Genomic DNA, 18,523 nt, shown 5'->3' with positions numbered 1-18,523 from the left:
AGTAAATGCCTTTGGCTGGAAAGGAATAAGTTTGTGACTTGAAAAGTTTCCTACTCATTATAGAGGAGAACACAATGAAGCAATATGCTTGGGTAAGGGGTAAAAAAAAGAATGAAATCAAGAAGACAGATTTTTCAGGAACTAGAAAGAAGACATGACACAGAGCCTGAATTTGAACTGTTTAAGACATTTTCCCAAATTCTCTTCTTTGCTGGATTTGGTGCTTGTCTGTGTCCCTGTATTTTCACATAAATACTCATAAATGAAGCATTTGTACCCAAAGGAGAAAGGAATAGCCCTTTTCGCAGCATTGCTAGATAAGCTTGGTAAATTCTGAGAAATCCCAAGACTGATGTAGACAAAAATGCACTTTAGTCGATAACCATGAATTATAACCTTCAAAATGACTTATTTTTATTTATATGAAAGCAACAAACATTTATGAAGTCCTAAAAAAGTGCAGTGCATGCTTTTCTCACATTAGAGTTGTGTGGTTATGATTATCACTTGTTCTTTCCCATTTTTGCATTTTAGGGTTGTGCCTCGTGTCTTGAAGATTTTTCTTTTCTCAAATCTTTCTTTCTGGCATTTCGCAAACCCGAAACATATTGAAGAAACAGGGCACATCATTCCAGTTTTGCCTTGGATTTGAGGAGTCCCTTATGGTGGCGCAGTCCTCCACGATAACCAGGTTGTTGGGCTCCCCTGCATCCCAGAAGCTGAAAGAGAGCAAAAGGGGAGATTTACATGAGGCAAGGTGACCTATGCATGCATGCTAAGTTGCTTTACTCATGTCTGACTCTTTGTGACCTTATGGACTGTATGTAGCCCACCAGGCTTCTCTGTCCATGGGATTCTCCAGGCAAGAATACTGGAGTGGGTTGCCATTTCCTGCTGCAGGGTTATCTTCCCAACCCAGGGACCGAAGCTACATCTCTTACCTCTCCTGCATTGGGCAAGTTGGTTCTTTACCATTAGCGCCACCTGGGAAGCCCTATAAACTAGGCAAAATACATTCGTGTTTGACTTTGCAACAATTTTACAAGACAGGTATTATAATCCCCACTTTGCTGACGAAGCAAAAGAATCTCAGAAGAGCTAAACCATTTCTCTAAGTCATAGAGTTTGTGAATAGTGAAGTTAAACTGGATGTTTCTGACTTTCTATTCTGCTGTGGTCGCTTATGGCTTTAGATCCAAAATGGAGATGTTAGGGGAAAGAGGGATATCCTGATGGATTTGTTTCCTTCACACACATAGCTCACATCGTGTTTATCTCCCCTTATCCTATAGAGTTTGTATTCACTGAGGTGCATACTTCACTGGGGCCAGAAAACAATGTTTTAAAGGGTCAGAACATCCTACTTTTAGTCCATCCTACTTTTAGTCCATAGGAATCTGTTGTCTCAGACTTCCCTTGTGGCACGGTGGATAAGAATTCATTTACCAATGCAGGACACCCAGGTCCAGTCCATGATCTGGGAAGATCCTACATACCACGGAGCAGTTAAGCCTGTGTACCACAACTATTGAGCCCAAGCTCTCTAGAGCTCAAGAGCTGCAACTTCTCAGCCTGTGGGCCACAGCTACCCAAGTCCATGCGCTCTGGAGCCTGTTCTCCTCAACAAAAGAAGCCACCACTATGAGAAGTCCATGCACTGGAATGAAGAGTAGCCCCCGCAACTAGAGAAAGCCCTCACAAAGCAATGAAGACCCAGTGTAACCAAAAATAATTAATTTTTTAAAATTCAAAGCTCTAAGAAAAGAATCTGTTGTCTTTCTTAAATCATTGTTTTTGTCTCATTGACTACAGTTTGGTGGCACAAGACTTCAAATTCCACTCTTTGTCTCCCTTGCATTTCCCATGAACTAGTGTTCTGTTTTAAGCCTCTTCTCATTTCATCTATTATTTCCCCTTTATTTCTGAGGTAATTCTAGGAGATGGAGGCAGCAGATCCTTATACTTCTCTTTTCTGTCTTATATATCAGCTCTTTTTATGTTTGCATTTAATATCACCAAGAATGGACATGAATATACCTCTTGGACCAGAAGGAGGTTCTGAGGACTCTCCTCAACAGTGATCTAACTTTACAATTTGGGCTAGCGTTATAGTTCTACTGGGCTTCCCAGGTGGCTCCACCTGCCAATGAAGGAGATACAGGTTCGATCCCTGGGTCAGGAAGATCTCCTGAAGAAGGAAATGGCAACTTGCTCCAGTATTCTTGCTTGGAAAATCCCATGAACAGAGGAGCCTGGCAGGCTACAGCCCATGGGGTCTCAAAAAAGTTGGACACAACTGAGCAACTAAACAACAACAAATAGTTCTACTACAAGAAGGAAATTACCTCAGAGACTTTGTGAGAGGTGTACCATCTACCCATTGCCACTGACCCTCAGACACCTGGTCCGTCATTCCAATATAAAACTCTTTCTTTCTAGGTTTTGTGTGGTAAAGGAATTCCTATGGGAGATACACACAGCAAATGAGATCAGTTATTCCAATTCCAAACAAACATTGAAGGTAATTGTTATTAAGAGAGAAGTAGGATTTGGACTGGAGATGATAGAAAAATGGGCCTGAAATGATAAGATTATAGAGGATTTATTTTGGCAAAGCATAGATAACATAAAATTACGCCAGTGAAAAGGAACTTTTGACAGAGAAGGTGGTTCACAATAACTCATGCAAAGTTTATCTACAGTTATGGGTAGCACAAAACATTATAAATCATAGCTTAAATATAATGGACAATTTCTGCTTACCTTCTTTCACATGTTTCTAAAAACACTGGTCATTCTAAAATGAGGTCCCCATATGTACCCTATCATGTGTAAAATAAATAGCTAGTGGGAAGCTGCTATATAGCACAGGGAGCTCAGCTCAGTGCTCTGTGATGACCTAGAGGGGTGGAATGTGGGGTGGGAGGGAGGTTCAAGAGGGACGGGATACATGTATACATACAGCTGATTCACCTGGTTGTACAGCAGAAACTAACAGAACATTGTAAAGCAATTATGCTTCAATAAAAATAATAAATAAAATAAAATAAGAATAAGACTAAAGTAAAATATATGAAATATAAACTAAAAATGAATAAATAAAGTAATAATTCAGTTCAGTTCAGTTGCTCAGTTGTGTCTGACTTTTTGTGACCCCGTGGACTGCAGCACGCCAGGCCTCCTTGTCCATCACCAACTCCCGGAGTTTACTCAAACTCATGTCCATTGAGTCGGTGATGCCATCCAAACAGCTCACCCTCTGTCATCCCCTTCTCCTCCTGCCCTCAATCTTTCCCAGCATCAGGGTCTTTTCAAATTAGTCAGCTCTTTGCATTAGGTGGCCAAAATAATGGAGTTTCAGCTTCAACATCAGTCCTACCAATGAACACCCAGGACTGATCTCCTTTATGATGGACTGGTTGGATCTCCTTGCAGTCCAAGGGACTCTCAAGAGTCTTCTCCAACACCACCGTTCAAAAGCATCAATTCTTTGGCACTCAGCTTTCTTTATAGTCCAACTCTCACATCCATACATGACTATTAGAAAAACCATAGATTTGACTGGATGGACCTTTGTTGGCAAAGTAACGTCTCTGCTTTTTAATGTGCTGTCTAAGTTGGTCATAACTTTCTTTCCAAGGAGTAAGCATCTTTAAATTCATGGCTGCAGTCACCATCGCAGTGATTTTGGAGCCCCCCCAAAATAAAGTTTGCCATTGTTTCCACTGTTTCCCCATTTATTTGCCACGAAGTGATGGGACCAGATGCCATGGTCTTAGTTTTCTGAATGTTGAGCTTTAAGCCAAGTTTTTCACTCTCCTCTTTCCTTTTCATCAGGAGACTCTAGTTCTTCTTCCCTTTCTGCCATAAGGGTGGTGTCATCTGCATATATGAAGTTATTGATATTTCTCCTGGCAATTTTCACTCCAACCTGTGCTTCATCCAGCGCAGCGTTTCTTATGATGTACTCTGCATATAAGTTAAATAAGCAGGGTAACAATATACAGCCTTGATGTACTCTTTTCCCTATTTGGAACCAGTCTGTTGTTCCATGTCCAGTTCTAACTGTTGCTTCCTGACCTGCATATAAGTTTCTCAAGGGGCAGGTCAGGTGGTCTGGTATTCCCATCTCTTTCAGAATTTCCCACAGTTTATTGTGATCCATACAGTCAAAGGCTTTGGCATAGTCAATAAAGCAGAAATAGATGTTTTCCTGGAACTCTTTTGCTTTTTCAATGATCCAGCAGATGTTGGCAATTTGATCTCTGGTTCCTCTGCCTTTTCTAAATCCAGCTTGAACATCTGGAAGTTCACAGTTTACGTATTGTTGAAGCCTGGCTTGGAAAATTTTGAGCATTACTTTACTAGTGTGTGAGATGAGTGCAATTGTGCAGTAGTTTGAGCATTCTTTGGTGTTGCCTTTCTTTGGGATTGGAATGAAAACTGACCTTTTCCAGTGCTGTGGCCACTGCTGAGCTTTCCAAATTTGCTGGCATATTGAGTGCAGCACTTTCACAGTATCATCTTTTGAAAATGAAAATGAAAGTGAAAGTAGCTCAGTTGTGTCCGACTCTTTGCGACCCCATGGACAATACAGTCCATGGAATTCTCCAGGCCAGAATACTGGAGTGTGTAGTCTTTTCCTTCTCCAGGGGATCTTCCCAACCTGGGGATTGAACCCAGGTTTCCTGCATTTCAGGTGGATTCTTTACCAGCTGGGCCACAAGGGAAGCCCAAGTATGCTGGAGAGTGTAGCCCATCCCTTCTCCAGCGGATCTTCCCAACAGAGGAATTGAACTGGGGTCTCCTTCACTGCAGGTGGATTCTTTACCAACTGAGCCATGCGTGTGAGATGAGTGCAATTGTGCAGCAGTTTGAGCATTCTTTGGCACTGCCTTTTTTGGGGACTGAAATGAAAACTGACCTTTTCCAGTTCTGTGGCCACTGCTGAGTTTTCCAAATTTTCTGGCATATTGAATGCAGCACTTTCATAGCATCATCTTTTAGGTAATAATAATTACAGATTACTAAATAATAAATAACATGAACTCCCAATCCTCTTTTTTTTTCCGCCTTACTAATAAAGGAATTAAACATGAAAATTTCTTTTTATCCTAGTTTCTTCTAGTAAAGAAAATAAAGTTGGTAATGACTTACAGAAAAGGTAAGAACAGCATGTATTTCAGTAAATTCATGTGACACATGGAAATTGCGGGTCAAATACTATACACAAGCATGTATGGGGTAAAGGGAGGTGGGTCCTGTGAAGGATGTTTCACTACACTGGAGGGTGCTGTACTCAACTACCTGCTCCTCCTGCGTGTTGATAACCACCAGGTGAGCGCCCATGCTCGAGCAGTTTTTTAGACTTGCTGTCCAGGACATGGTGTCAGCAGAAAATAAGTAGCAGCTGGATTGAAAATGGAACCAGTTCAGTGGACAGCAATTCTTGACTGAACCTGGAAGGAGAGAAGTTTCTGTGAGAGTCCCACATGAACCAGGTAAGATAATAGAAACCTTCCTCTGAGTTGATAAGTTCTTCACTTTGAGTCAGAAGCCTTGGAACCCCTTGTTCATGCTCCATATCTTACCATCCAAGACTTTAGGGAATTCCTCAGTCAACAAACACAAACAGCAATGTTCTTGTCTTTCAAGACTTAATCCTTACTTTCTAGATGTCAGTGCCAATAAATAATAACACAACCGTATAAAAGCGGTCTCCAACCTTATGGCACCAGGGACAGGTTTTGTGGAAGACCATTTTTTCATGGACCAGGTGGGGGAGCTGGTTTCAGGATGATTCAAGTGCATTACATTTATATTGTACACTTTATTTCTAATCTAATGCCGCTGTTGATCTGACAGGAGGTATCGGTCTTTGGATTGGTACACATTTATTCTAAGGGTTTTCTGTAACATCCCCAAAGTTTCCTGTTTGAATGCTAATTGCACTTCTAAAGTTTTATTCTTGTCCTCTTACCAAATTCTCATTATTCTCTGACAGGCAAGATTTTGCATTTTACTTTTGAAAAACAGGACTCAACTCAATTTACTTATCCCCAAAGAGATTGGGAACCCCTGATACATACAATCTTCCTTAGTTATGCTATTGACATGTTCATAGACTTCCAAGTTCAGAGAAAAATTATGTATTTTATCTGAGTGACCACTAAGCAACTGTCTCTCACGTTTTCCAAACAATGTACCCTCAACAGAATCTCCAAACTAGTTGTCCTACAGTTCTTAGAACTATAGAATTTCAACCTATGAAGTTTATTAAAAATAAATAGTCCAATCCCTCTTGATTTAATGGTGAGGAAATTATAGCTCAGAGAAGGAAGTCACTTTCTATTGTCAAGTAGCATTTTGCTAAGACTTGGACCAGGACAATATGGAAGAGTATAGGGAGCATACTTCTGAGATATTTTCAAATTTCCTTCCTACATTTTTTTCCTCCTTCACTTCATTTTGGAAGCAGGTGATGGATGAAAATAAAAAGTACACTTCTGGGAATAACACCTTCACCTTCTAGATTAACTCTTCAGCCAGACGCCTCACATTTATTCTAAAGGTTTGCTATAACGTCCCCAAAGTTTCCTGCTTGAACACAAATTGCACTTCCAAGGTTTTATTATTGTCCTCTTACCAACTTCTCATTATTCTCTGACAGTACAGGCAAGATTTTGCATTTTGCTTTTGAAAAACAGGACCCAACTTGACTATTTTACTTATCCCCAAATCAATCTAAAGCCAGAAAATGTTGCTATGTAAATTTAGATGTTCAAGTTTGAGTTCTATTATACCTGACCCATTGGGCTTCCCTGGGGGCTCAGATGGTAAATAATCCACCTACAGTGTGGGAGATCTGGCTTTGATCTCTGTGTTGGGAAGATCCCCTGGAGGAGGGCATGGAAACCCACACCAGTATTCTGGAGAATCCCCATGGGCAGAAGAGCCTGGTGGACTACATAGGGTCACAAAGAGTCAGACTTGACTGAGCGACTAAGCACAGCACACATACCTGATCCATCATTATAGCAGGAGAGTTCCATGGAATCCCCAGGTGGCTGGAGCTTTTTCTCATCACATAGTTGAAAGATGCTATATGTCACTGTAAGGGAAAGAGGCACAGCTAATATTCATTACCCTTAATACAAGTGCATTTTATCTGACACTGATGAACCTATTTGCAGGGCAGGACTAGAGACGCAGACACAGAGAACAGGCTTGAGGGCACAGTCCAGGAGAGAGGGTGGGACGAATCGAGAAAAGATACATTACCATACATAAAATAGTTTGCTAGTGGGAATTTGCTGTATGATGCAGGGAGTTCAACTCAGTGCTCCGTGATAATCTAGAGGGGTGGGATGGGGTGGGAGGGAGGATCAACAGGGAGGGGACATATGTATATTTATGGCTGATTCACATTATTATATGGCAGAAACCAATATAACATTATAAAGCAATTATCCTCCAATTAAAATTTTTTACAAATACATTAAATTTTTTTATAGTTATAAAAGTACCAGTAGTTATGATATTTCCTTACTATCTACTTTTACTTCAGCATGGATAGGAACTGAGGTTTGCTTAGTCAAAGAAGAGAGAATTCACATTTCATGCTTTTCCTGATTTAAGAGGATAAATGTACTTTATTTCAGGTTCAAAGACCCAAAAAAAAGATGTGATGTCATGTAAAACTCACATTAAATACATTTGTATGTCTTTTTTTTCTTGTAACAAAGCCCTAGCTGAGACAGTAGAGTAGAAGAAAACTTTTTTCCTCACCTACACAGTAGAATGCATTTTAAAAGACAAATATTTTTGAAATGCTAATGTTTTCCTTGATTCCACAAACAAAATATTCTTCTCAGCCAGTTTCTTACCAAAGAAAGACACTCATATGAATTTACCTGTAGGAATTATGTATCTCAATATAGCTGTTTTACTAATGGTACAATATGCTTGGTAAGTCCTAAGCAATAAGTCCTAGCCTAAGATGAAAATGAATTATCTATTTATTGAATGAACTTTGTTAGTAACATGATGATGATAATGCAGAAGATTGGTTTCAGTGATGTTAAATGAATGAATTATTGGAATGGCCACTGATCATATAAATTGCCAACTTCAATTTAGCAGCTTGGATATTTTACCAGGGTGTATTCCTAGTAGTGTGTGCATAATCTGGAAAAATAAACTCAACAGTGAGTTAAATATATATATAATAAATGAGTTTGGACTCTCTCTTGTTGCTGTTGTTTAGTTGCTAAGTCATGTCCAGCTTTTTGCAACCCCATGGACTGTGGCCTGCCAGATTCCTCTGTCCATGGGATTCTTCAGGCAAGAATACTGGAGTGGATAGCCATTCCCTTCTCCAGAAGGTCTTCCTGATGCAGGGATCCAACCCACGTCTCCTGAATTGCCAGCAGATTCTTTACCACTGAGCCACCAGGGAAGGCCCCACAAAAACAATACAAAATGCCTAAGACTCTCTCTTTTGCCAAGTTGAACCTTCTAACCCTTCTTTCCAAGAAGTGACTTCCTGTGCCTCTGGCTAGGATCTCAGAGAGGTTTACACTAAAGACAAGATTACAGAGAGGTTGGACTCAGGGCCACTAAGGAAATAAAAAGTGTGTACCATGAAGAATGTTTCACAGGTCACCGAAACTTAGTACCAGTTTTATGCTGGTTGGGGTTTCTGGCTTGAGGAGTAACCTGGAGATAAATATGGGGGAAAGCATTAGTCACTCAGTCGTGTCCGACTCTTTGCAACCCCATGGTCTGTAACCTGCCAGGCTCCTTTGTCCATGGGATTTCCCAGGCAAGAATACTGGAGTGGGTTGCCAGTTCCCTCTCCGGGGATCTTCCTCACCCAGGGATAGTACCCACATCTGCATCGCAGGCGGATTCTTTACCATCTGAGTCACCAGGAAAATGGAAATACCCTTTGTGGGAGAAGAGAACCCACAGTCAACAAGGAAGAATTCACTCCTAATGTTCACCAGGCAGCTTGAATGTGACCTTCATAACTTACCAACACATCTGGTGATAAAACAGGCACTCAGGAGCAGGATGGAGGTGCCAGCAATGGCCCATGAGAACAGCTGGGAAGAGAAGCATCTTCTCTCTGTAGAAGGAAAGACATACATGTGGTCAATCTTCCCTAAAAAGCTACGAAAGAGATAAAAGAAATTTATATTTGACCCTGTTTACTTCCTTCCACTTTTATTACCTATACTGAGTAATTCTTACACTTCAGAAAGCATCAAAATCATTGGAAGGGTTGGCTAAAACACAGATCATGGGGTCTCACCTCCAGAATTAAAAATTCAGTAGAGCTGGTATGGAATCCGCAAATTTCCAGGAGCTGAGAATGCTGTTGGCCTGGGAACCACACTTAGAGAAGCACTGAAGGAGCTCATGGCTATTTTTAAGAGTCTGAATCAAGGACTCAGACAGATGTGCAATTTTTTTTCTTTCCAACTCTCCCAGATTTTCCCTCTTTCCCTCTCCCTTTCTCCTCCTCACTCTTTCCAGTTTTTCTTGTCTCTCTACTGCTCTCCTCCTTTCAGGGTCTCCTTTTCCAGGTGCTTTGTAAATCAATCTGATAAAACTTTGATGACCGCATAGTTCCCCTCCTCCTCCTTCCAGGCACACATATTTACACACACAGAGAGTGAATTCCAGAGACTTTCAGAGACTTGCACCCACTCCAGTGTTCTTGCCTGGAGAATCCTGGGGACGGGGGAGCCTGGTGGGCTGCCGTCTATGGGGTTGCACAGAGTCGGACACAACTGACTAAAGTGACTTAGCAGCAGCAGCAGAGACTTGCCCAGTGGGACACAATGAACCATGGAAAAGGTAGTAGTCTGGTAGCTCTCCCTGAACTCAATCTCCTGCAATCTTTCCAGAAGAACATCTAGCCTTCTAACCATCCCCTCTTTCACTCTCTCTCTCTGTCTCTCCTCTCTTACTCTACTGGCATTTACTGGGCAACAAGTCAGTCTCCTCACTCCAGGAGACAACAAAATGGAGAAATGATGACATTTTAAGTATCAACAAAACAAACTGACCTTGGAGAGATATGAAGGACTTTAAAAATATTGTTTTATTTTGATGGACAAAATTTCTCCACTTTCTTCCAGACCTCACTCATCCCTAAATTTATTGTCCTGTCCCCAGAATGTTTATCTCCTCTTCCATGAAAAATCTATGAAAGAAAAGTGCATGCATGCTCAATCGTCTCCTACTCTTTGTGACCCCATGGACCATAGCCCACCAGGCTCCTCTCTCCATGGGATTTTCCAGGCAAGAATACTGGAGTGGGTTGCCATTTCCTCCTCCAGTCTTCCCAACCCTGAGATCTAACCCATGTCTCCTGTGACCCCTGCATTGGCAGGCAGATTCTTTACTACTGAGCCACCAGGGAAGATTGAAGGAAAAGGAATAGTTGCAAATCTTACCTGTGCTTTGTGATGCTGGCGATGTGGATGAATTCATTCTTTCTCTTTTCTCTTTCTTCCTTACCTCTCCTCCTCACTGTCTCTTTCTTCCTCCTCCTCTCCTCCTCCCTGTCTCTGTCCTTAGTTTCTGAGTCCAAGAGTGCTTTGTTGATAAGAGCCAAAGAAAATGAAGGAGAAATACTTGATCTGTGTTTTAGGAAGCTCAACCGTAAGACATAAGAAAATTAACTTGTTCTGCGGCTGTGTGTTTATGTCAAGATTTCCTTTGTTGCATAAGGAGGACAAATGAGTTTACTGGGCAACAGTCAGTCTCCTCACTCCAGGAAACAATGAAATGGGGAAATGAAGACATTTTAAGCATCAACAAAACAGACAGAACTTGTGGGGATATGATGGATTTAAAAATTATTGTTTTATTAATATTTTGGTGGATAAATTGCTGTGCTTTCTTCCAGACCTCACTTATCCTTAAATCTTTCCTTGACATCTGTGGGGCTCACCTGTGCACTTCCAAACCACTTTGATCTTTCAGTTCAGTTCAGTTCAGTTGCTCAGTTGTGTCCGACTCTTTGCAACCCCATGAATCGCAGCACGCCAGGCCTCCCTGTGCATCACCAACTCCCGGAGTTCACTCAAACTCACATCCATCGAGTCGGTGATGCCATCCAGCCATCTCATCCTCTGTCGTCCCCTTCTCCTCCTGCCCCCAATCCCTCCCAGCATCAGAGTCTTTTCCAATGAGTCAACTCTTCGAATCAGGTGGCCAAAGTACTGGAGTTTCAGCTTTAGCATCATTCCTTTCAAAGAACACCCAGGGCTGATCTCCTTTAGAATGGACTGGCTGGATCTCCTTGCAGTCCAAGGGACTCTCAGGAGTCTTCTCCAACACCACAGTTCAAAAGCATCAATTCTTTGGCGCTCAGCCTTCTTCACAGTCCAACTCTCACATCCATACATGACAGCTGGATAAACCATAGTCTTGACTAGACGGACTTTTGTTGGCAAAGTAATGTTTCTGCTTCTTTACTATTGCACATTTGTTAACTGAAAAGAGGGCTTCCCTGGTGGCTCAGATGTTAAAGAGTCTGCCTTCAGTGAGGGAGACCTGGGTTCGATTCCTGGTTCAGAAGATCCCCTGGAGAAGGAAATGGCAACCCACTCCAGTATTCTTGCCTGGAAAATCTCATGGGTGGAGGAGCCTGGCAGGCTACATTCTATGGGTTGCAAAGAGTCGGACAGGACTGAACTGAAAAGGAGACACATTTGACACAGAGCTGGGCATGTAGTACATGTATTTATACCTTGCTGCTGCTGCTGTTGCTAAGTCACTTCAGTCGTGTCCGACTCTGTGCGACCCCGTAGATGGCAGCCCACCAGGCTCCTCCATCCCTGGGATTCTCCAGGCAAGAACACTGGAGTGGGTTGCCATTTCCTTCTTCAATGCATGAAAGTGAAAAGTGAAAGTGAAGTCACTCAGTCGTGTCCGACTCTGTGCGACCCCATGGACTGCGGCCCACCAGGCCCCTCCATCCATGGGATTTTCCAGGCAAGAGTACTGGAGTGGGTTGCCATTGCCTTCTCTGATTTATACCTTAGCCATGTGAATTTCGTAGTGTATGTATTTATACCTTAGCCATGTGAATTTTTTCACCTTTTATGCTTTTTCTTCCTCTTTCCTTTGAAGCTCTTAAACAGTCTATTACTTTGGATTACATATGCCTTTTATCAAGTGATAGCCACTAGGCTATTTTACAGGTTCAACTCAGATGAACAGCCTCGTGTAGTATGACCATGCACTTTGAAACTCATCTCAATTTCTCACATCATAACACAGCTTCTGAGGTTCTGGAGGAGGCTCAGTAGGAAGTTTAATTCTACTGTTCTAAATTACTTGTGAGTTTTTTTTTGTATTAATATTATAGCCTATTTCTCTCAATGGGAAAAATGACTTTGAATGTTAGAAGAAATAATTTCAATTAGATGTTGCAATACAGTGTGTTTCTGGAAGATTAGTTGGATATAGTCATGTTCTGTTACTTAAGGATAAGATTAACTGATCTCAGTTGATTTAAATTCACATTTGTTTTATATATATATGTACAAAACCTGGTAATCCCCACACCCAATGACTCACAGACTTCCCATGTGTTAGAAAATATCCCTATTCTCAAAGGGACTTTTTATTGTTTGAATGTATTGGTCAATTCCCTCCACATTTTCCATTTAACAATTATATAGACTACAGAATGCTTACAACTTTTACACATTTATTTTATAAACATACACATTTTTAATGTATGCTATCAACTAATGGCTTTGAACCACTAGACAGAGAAATTGTCTAGTGGATGAGTTATATGAATTGTTAAGTAGTGAATCACACTAACTACAGCCCATTATTTATTATTATCAATCAGCAGGAATCAATATGAATCAACAGTTATGTTAATAATTTAATGAATATACAATTAGCTATATATTAATGATTAATAGTTCTGTTTTCATCAACTAAAATATGAATATGATTTTATCTCCTTTGTTTTACCACTTTTCTCTAAGTTATAAAAATAGTATTTTTATGTTCAATAATATGAGAAAAATGTGACAAGTGAAAGACTTCTATCTATCCTTAGTCCATACTTCTAAAGCCAATCACTGTTGATGATTTTTTTTTTACATACTTTGAGAGATTAAAAAAAATATTTATTTTTGGCTGCACTGGGTCTTTGTTGCTGAGGATGGGCTTTCTCTAGTTGTGATGAGCAGGGGCTAGATTTAGGAAATCTACCATATTTTCCTGAAGCTGACATAAGCAGTATGACATAAGCTCTCTTAGCCTGCAACCCAAATTTGATGTTTATTTGGAGTACCATCTCATCTTGTCATCCCCTTCTCCTCCTGCCTTCAATCTTTCCCAGCATCAGGGTCTTTTCCAGTGAGTCAGTTCTTCACAGCAGGTGGCCAAAGTATTGGAGTTTCAGCTTCAGCATCAGTCCTTCCAATGAATATTCAGTACTGATTATGAAGACGAGATGGTTGGATGGCGTCACCAACTTGATGGACATGAATTTGAGTAAGCTCCGGGAGTTGGTGCTGGACAGGGAAATCTGGCATGCTGCAGTCCATGGGGTTGCAAAGAGTCAGACACGACTGAGTGACTGAACTGAACTGAACTGGAGTACCATAAATCTATATCAATGCAATTCTTGTAGATATTTAAATCTTGAGTATCTACTATGAAAATTAGGGATTACAATGCATAGTTCATAATGCTGATTTTAATATTGAAACGTGTCAATATAAAGTGATTATCTTATACACATTTAAGAAAGTAAAAGATGAATCAGTTACATTCCTTCCCTCTGCCTATTGAGAAAGCTCATCCCGATTATAAAACCTGGTGCTGGGAACTTCCCTGATGGTCCAGTGGTTGAGAATCTGCTTTCCAGTGCAGGAGACACAGGTTTGATCCCTGGCGGTGGAAGTAAGATTCCACATGCTGTGGGGCAACTAAGCCCATGGGCTGCAGCTAAGACCTCACACAGTCAAATAAATAAATCAATATTTTAAAACACCAAACATAGTGCTTTTTATTATAGCTTTGCTTTTAACTGTGAAAAGTGAGAGGGAAAGTCATTCAGTTGTGTCTGATTCTTTGTGACCCCATGGACTATACAGTCTGTGGAATTCTCCAGGCCAGAATACTGGAGTAGGTAGCTGTTCCCTTCTCCAGGGGATCTTCCCAACCCAGGGATTGAACCCAGGTCTCTGGCATTGTGGATTCTTTACCAGCTGAACCATTAGGGAAGCCTGTTTTAAACTGTATTCAAATAGAAAAACTGTAAGATATAAATCGATAAACATAATATGAATTCTGAAGATCAGGATCAAAGAATAAGTCATATTGTGCATATTGCAAATCAGTCTTGAATATTTATTGGAAGGACTGTTGTTGAAGCTGAAACACCAATATTCTGGCCACCTGATGTGAAGAACTGACTCATTTGAAAAGACCCTGATGCTGGGAAAGATTGAGGGCGGGAGGAGAAGGGGATGACAGAGGATGAGATGGTTGGATGGCATCACCGACTCAATGGACATGACTTTGAGTAAACTCTGGGAGCTTGTGATGGACAGGGAAGTCTGGTGTGCTGCAGTCCATGGGGTTGCAAAGAGCTGGACACGACTGAGCAACTGAATCAAACTGAACTGAACTGTGCATATTGCTAATTCATGTAGTTCATTTCATTATAATGTATACCTGACTTTATAATGTTGAACTTACAACCCTTTATCATTAACATTTAAAAAATAAAATCCAAATATCTGCAGCAATAAATAAATAAACCTGAAATTTTGTCTTGTCAATTATTTTCACTGTAATTTAATGTAAAAGCCTTATTGTTAAAATGTAACACAAGGACATGACAATATAGGAACATTAATTACTCAATAGAGCAGGTGAAACATGACTCTTGTGACAGTCATACTGCAATTTTTTCTTCTGAGACAAACACTTCCTCTTCCTTATGGAGTGATAAGGGAGAGAATAAGATATTTTTGACTACTTCATTTTTCTTTAATCCTTTCTTATTCACATTCTCGAATAGCCGTGAAACCGTCTTCCTATATCAAATATGATTTTTCATGAATTTTGTAGAATGAGATTTTGGAAATTTTCTCCCTTTTGAGGTGACAAAATTGATATTCTGCTGTTAATTTATCTTTGTAAGATGTGAATAATTCCCAAATAGAATTCATCTTAAAAGATCTAAATGGAAATTAAGTGTCAAAACTATTTTATTTTATTTATTTAAAGAGCATTTTGTCAACAGAGGTATTCTACAAAGATTAGAATTATGATATAATTAATTTCTATTGCATTTGTAGTTTTCAAATTTTATAAATGTGTGTATGTTATTTAAATTTTTATGAATGATTGTATTAATGTTATTTATAGATGTTTCAGTTTTAGTGTACCTACTATCAATTTCCTTGTTAATTTTATCATTTGAAAATAAAGAACTTTTATAATAACTACTATTTAACATTAATAGTTCAGAGTTTTTAAGGAGAGTGGAAATGACCATCACAAGTTAGCACAGATGTAAGGAGTTACCCATTTATAACTGTTTATGCCTCCAAAACATTAGCTTTAAAAAATAATAAGGTAATGTTTAAGTTGTTCAGAATATATATTTTCTCATAGAAATAAATAGGTCCTCAAATCAACACCTGGAAAATCCCATGGACAGAGGAGCCTGGCAGGCAACAGTCCAGGGTCACACAGAGTTGGACAGGACTGAAGCAACTTAGCACACACGCACTCACCAATCAACACAAAAACTTGTTTAACCCATCAGAATTTTGAGGTGTTTGCTAGTAGCTTGTTCAGACTATCTTTTTGTAAATGGAGAGAGGTATTGTGCATTTACATAGAATAACTTGAGTCACTATTAACTTGCCAACCAGGTGACAGAGCAGTCAACTCAGAGCGTGTGTGGACTATGATATGACTTCATTATTTCCAAACAATGCCCTGTACTGTGCTGTGTCAAAATTCTCTTTTCTGCTGAGTAGCAAATATTTTAATATCTTGGCAGATCCTTTGGTTTTCAGGTCACTTTCACTAGGCAAGTTGTGAAACTTATCTAACCCATTTTAAAGCTGATTTTATATATCTTATGTTTATTTTCCTCTTTCTCCAATGGATCTTGTAACCTGCTGAGCCACAGGCATGGGCCATGGCCTGAGGAGTCTGCAGCCAAGAAAGGAGAATGTATTCTGCCCTTTGTTTTTAAAATATATATATTTATATACATATAGCTTCCCTGGTGGCTCAGATGGTAAAGAATCTGCCCACACGGTGGGAGACCAGGTTTGCTCCCTGGATCGAGAAGATCCCCTGGATAAGGAAATAGCAACCCATTCCAGTTTTCTTGCCCAGAGAAATCCATGAACAGAGGAGCCTGGTGGGTTAAATTACATGGGATCACAAAGAATCAGACATGAATGAGCAACTAACACACACTCACACACACACACACACACACACATATTTGGTTGTAACAGGTCTTAGTTGTGGCCCTCGAGATCTTTGATTTTCATAGCATTCAGGATCTAGTTGCAGCATGTGAGATCTAGTTCCCTGCACAGGGGTCCAACCTGGGCCCCCTGCATTGGGAGGGCAGAACCTTAGCCACTGGATCACCAGGGAAGTCTCTGTTCTGCTCTTTGAATAACTTCCCTCTTCAAAATATCCCCCTCCTTTCAGCTTCTGCATTTGGTCTCTCTGTTTCAGGGCACAGAGAGGAGAGAAGTCATGCTATGCTTTTGGCCCATGATTCCTGGTGAGGGAGCATTGGCTGAGGCTTATTTTGGTTCCTCTGCCTGCTAGTGGTGTAGTGTGCAGTTTGGGCTCATTTTCTTGGAGGCATGTTTCAGTTTTTGTCCTACCACCTAGTACTGCCTCGGAGAAATAAATTCCCCATTTATAATTTTACACCCATAGTTCAGGGTAAGAAATTCCCTCCCTTGGAAGCTGTCTGAGCGGCCAGGTAGCTCCTTTGTTCTTGTTTACACTCTTGAGTTCCTTCATGTGAAGTCAAGGAAACCAGGGGTCTTCTTCTCCCTCTTTTTCTTTCCAGGCACACTACATCATGCAGCACTTTCTCTGGCTGGTATATACAGCTCCATCAGCCTCTTGCTTTCAGAAAGTACAAATTGTCTGTATAAATTATCACCAAATTGTAGGGAATGTGTCAAGCTTTCCCAGAACAACTTGGGAAGCTTTCCCACCAACTTCAGGTGGTGAAGAACAACTTCACCATCTCCATTAGACTATAAGCTCTATGAGGACAGAGAATTAACTAGTTTGTTCATTACCATATTCCACGGGCAGGGAACATGTAAGACATCATAGGTGTTCATCATAGGCAATTTTTTTAAGCTCTGACATTTATTTATTTTTGGCTGTGCTGGGTCTTCGCTGCTGTGTGGACTTTTGTCTTGTTGCAGTGAGCGGGAGTGTTCTCTAGTTGTAGTGCACCAGCTTCTCATGTGGTGGCTTCTCTCGTTGTGGAGCACAGTTTCCAGGGTGATTGGGCTTCAGTAATTGCAGCTCCCGGGTTCTAGAGCACAGGCTCAGTAGTTGTGGCACGTGGGCTTAGTTGCTATGAAGTATGTGGGATCTTCCCGGATCAGGGGTCTAAACCATGTCTCCTGCATTAACAGGCAGATTCTTTACCACTGAGCCACTGGGGAAACCCCAGTATTCTTTTTATTGAAAGAATAAACAAAATAATATCAAGAATTTGTTTTTTTTTTAAAAATCTTTACTACAGGTTGGATAACATCAGGTTTCAATTAACCAAATAACTGATAGCCTAGTGGCTATAAACTGGTGGTAATTTGGCTTGCTTCCCATTGAGGATATGCTGTAATGTCCAGACATTTTTGGCTTCCCTGGTGGCTCAGTGGTAAAGAATCTACCCAAAATGCAGGAGATGTAGTTTTTCAGTTCTTTATTTATTTTTCTGGCCAAGAAATTCCTTTGTACAGTTCATTTCTTCTTTTTTTGTTTAAAAATGTTTGTTTATTTATTTATTTGACTGCACCAGGTCTTAGCTGCAGCATGTAGGTTCTTCAATCTTCATTGCAGCGTGTGGGATCTAGTTTCCTGACCAGGGATCCAGGCCCGCTGCACTGGGGGCTCGGAGTTTTAGCTGCTGGATCCTCAGGTCATTTCTTATTTTTCAGTAATAAACCAATCCTTCATATAAATCTTTAAAGGGAGAAGGCAGGTGGACTGGGAAGGGACTGGGCTTCCCCCTCTGTTGGGTCTTCTCAACTGAAAGTGCACAAGGGCAAGTGCCTCCAACTTGTTGATTGCTGGAGCTTAACTTAGAGCTGGCCATGGTGGGAACTGCGGCTGCAGTGGTATGGTAGCCTACTCCTAATAATAGAGTCATTGGAAGTAACTGATACTCAGAAATTGCTGCACCAGTCAATTTTTTTTTTCCTTAATTGAAGAAAAAATGGTGGCTTAGAGGTAAAGA

The 18,523-nt window shown here is 40.6% G+C and overlaps 1 protein-coding gene across 1 annotated transcript; it reads right to left on the bottom strand.

The window, feature by feature from the left end:
- Nucleotides 1-432: 432 nt before the first annotated feature.
- CLEC4E (C-type lectin domain family 4 member E) lies at nt 433-10,503 on the bottom strand. Its single transcript, XM_055566095.1, has 6 exons — nt 10,467-10,503; nt 9,038-9,130; nt 7,022-7,111; nt 5,308-5,459; nt 2,346-2,461; nt 433-719 (listed from the first exon to the last, which is right to left on the bottom strand). The coding sequence occupies exons 1-6, from the start codon at nt 10,501-10,503 to the stop codon at nt 569-571; spliced, it is 639 nt and encodes a 212-aa protein (XP_055422070.1). The 3' UTR covers nt 433-568.
- Between the last annotated feature and the right edge of the window lie 8,020 nt (nt 10,504-18,523).

The sequence above is a fragment of the Bubalus kerabau genome, chromosome 1, assembly GCF_029407905.1.
Source record: "Bubalus kerabau isolate K-KA32 ecotype Philippines breed swamp buffalo chromosome 1, PCC_UOA_SB_1v2, whole genome shotgun sequence".
NCBI classification, from domain to species: Eukaryota; Metazoa; Chordata; class Mammalia; order Artiodactyla; family Bovidae; genus Bubalus; species Bubalus kerabau.
Note: the sequence above shows the minus strand (reverse complement) of the source record. Positions and strands in the feature narration are given on the sequence as shown.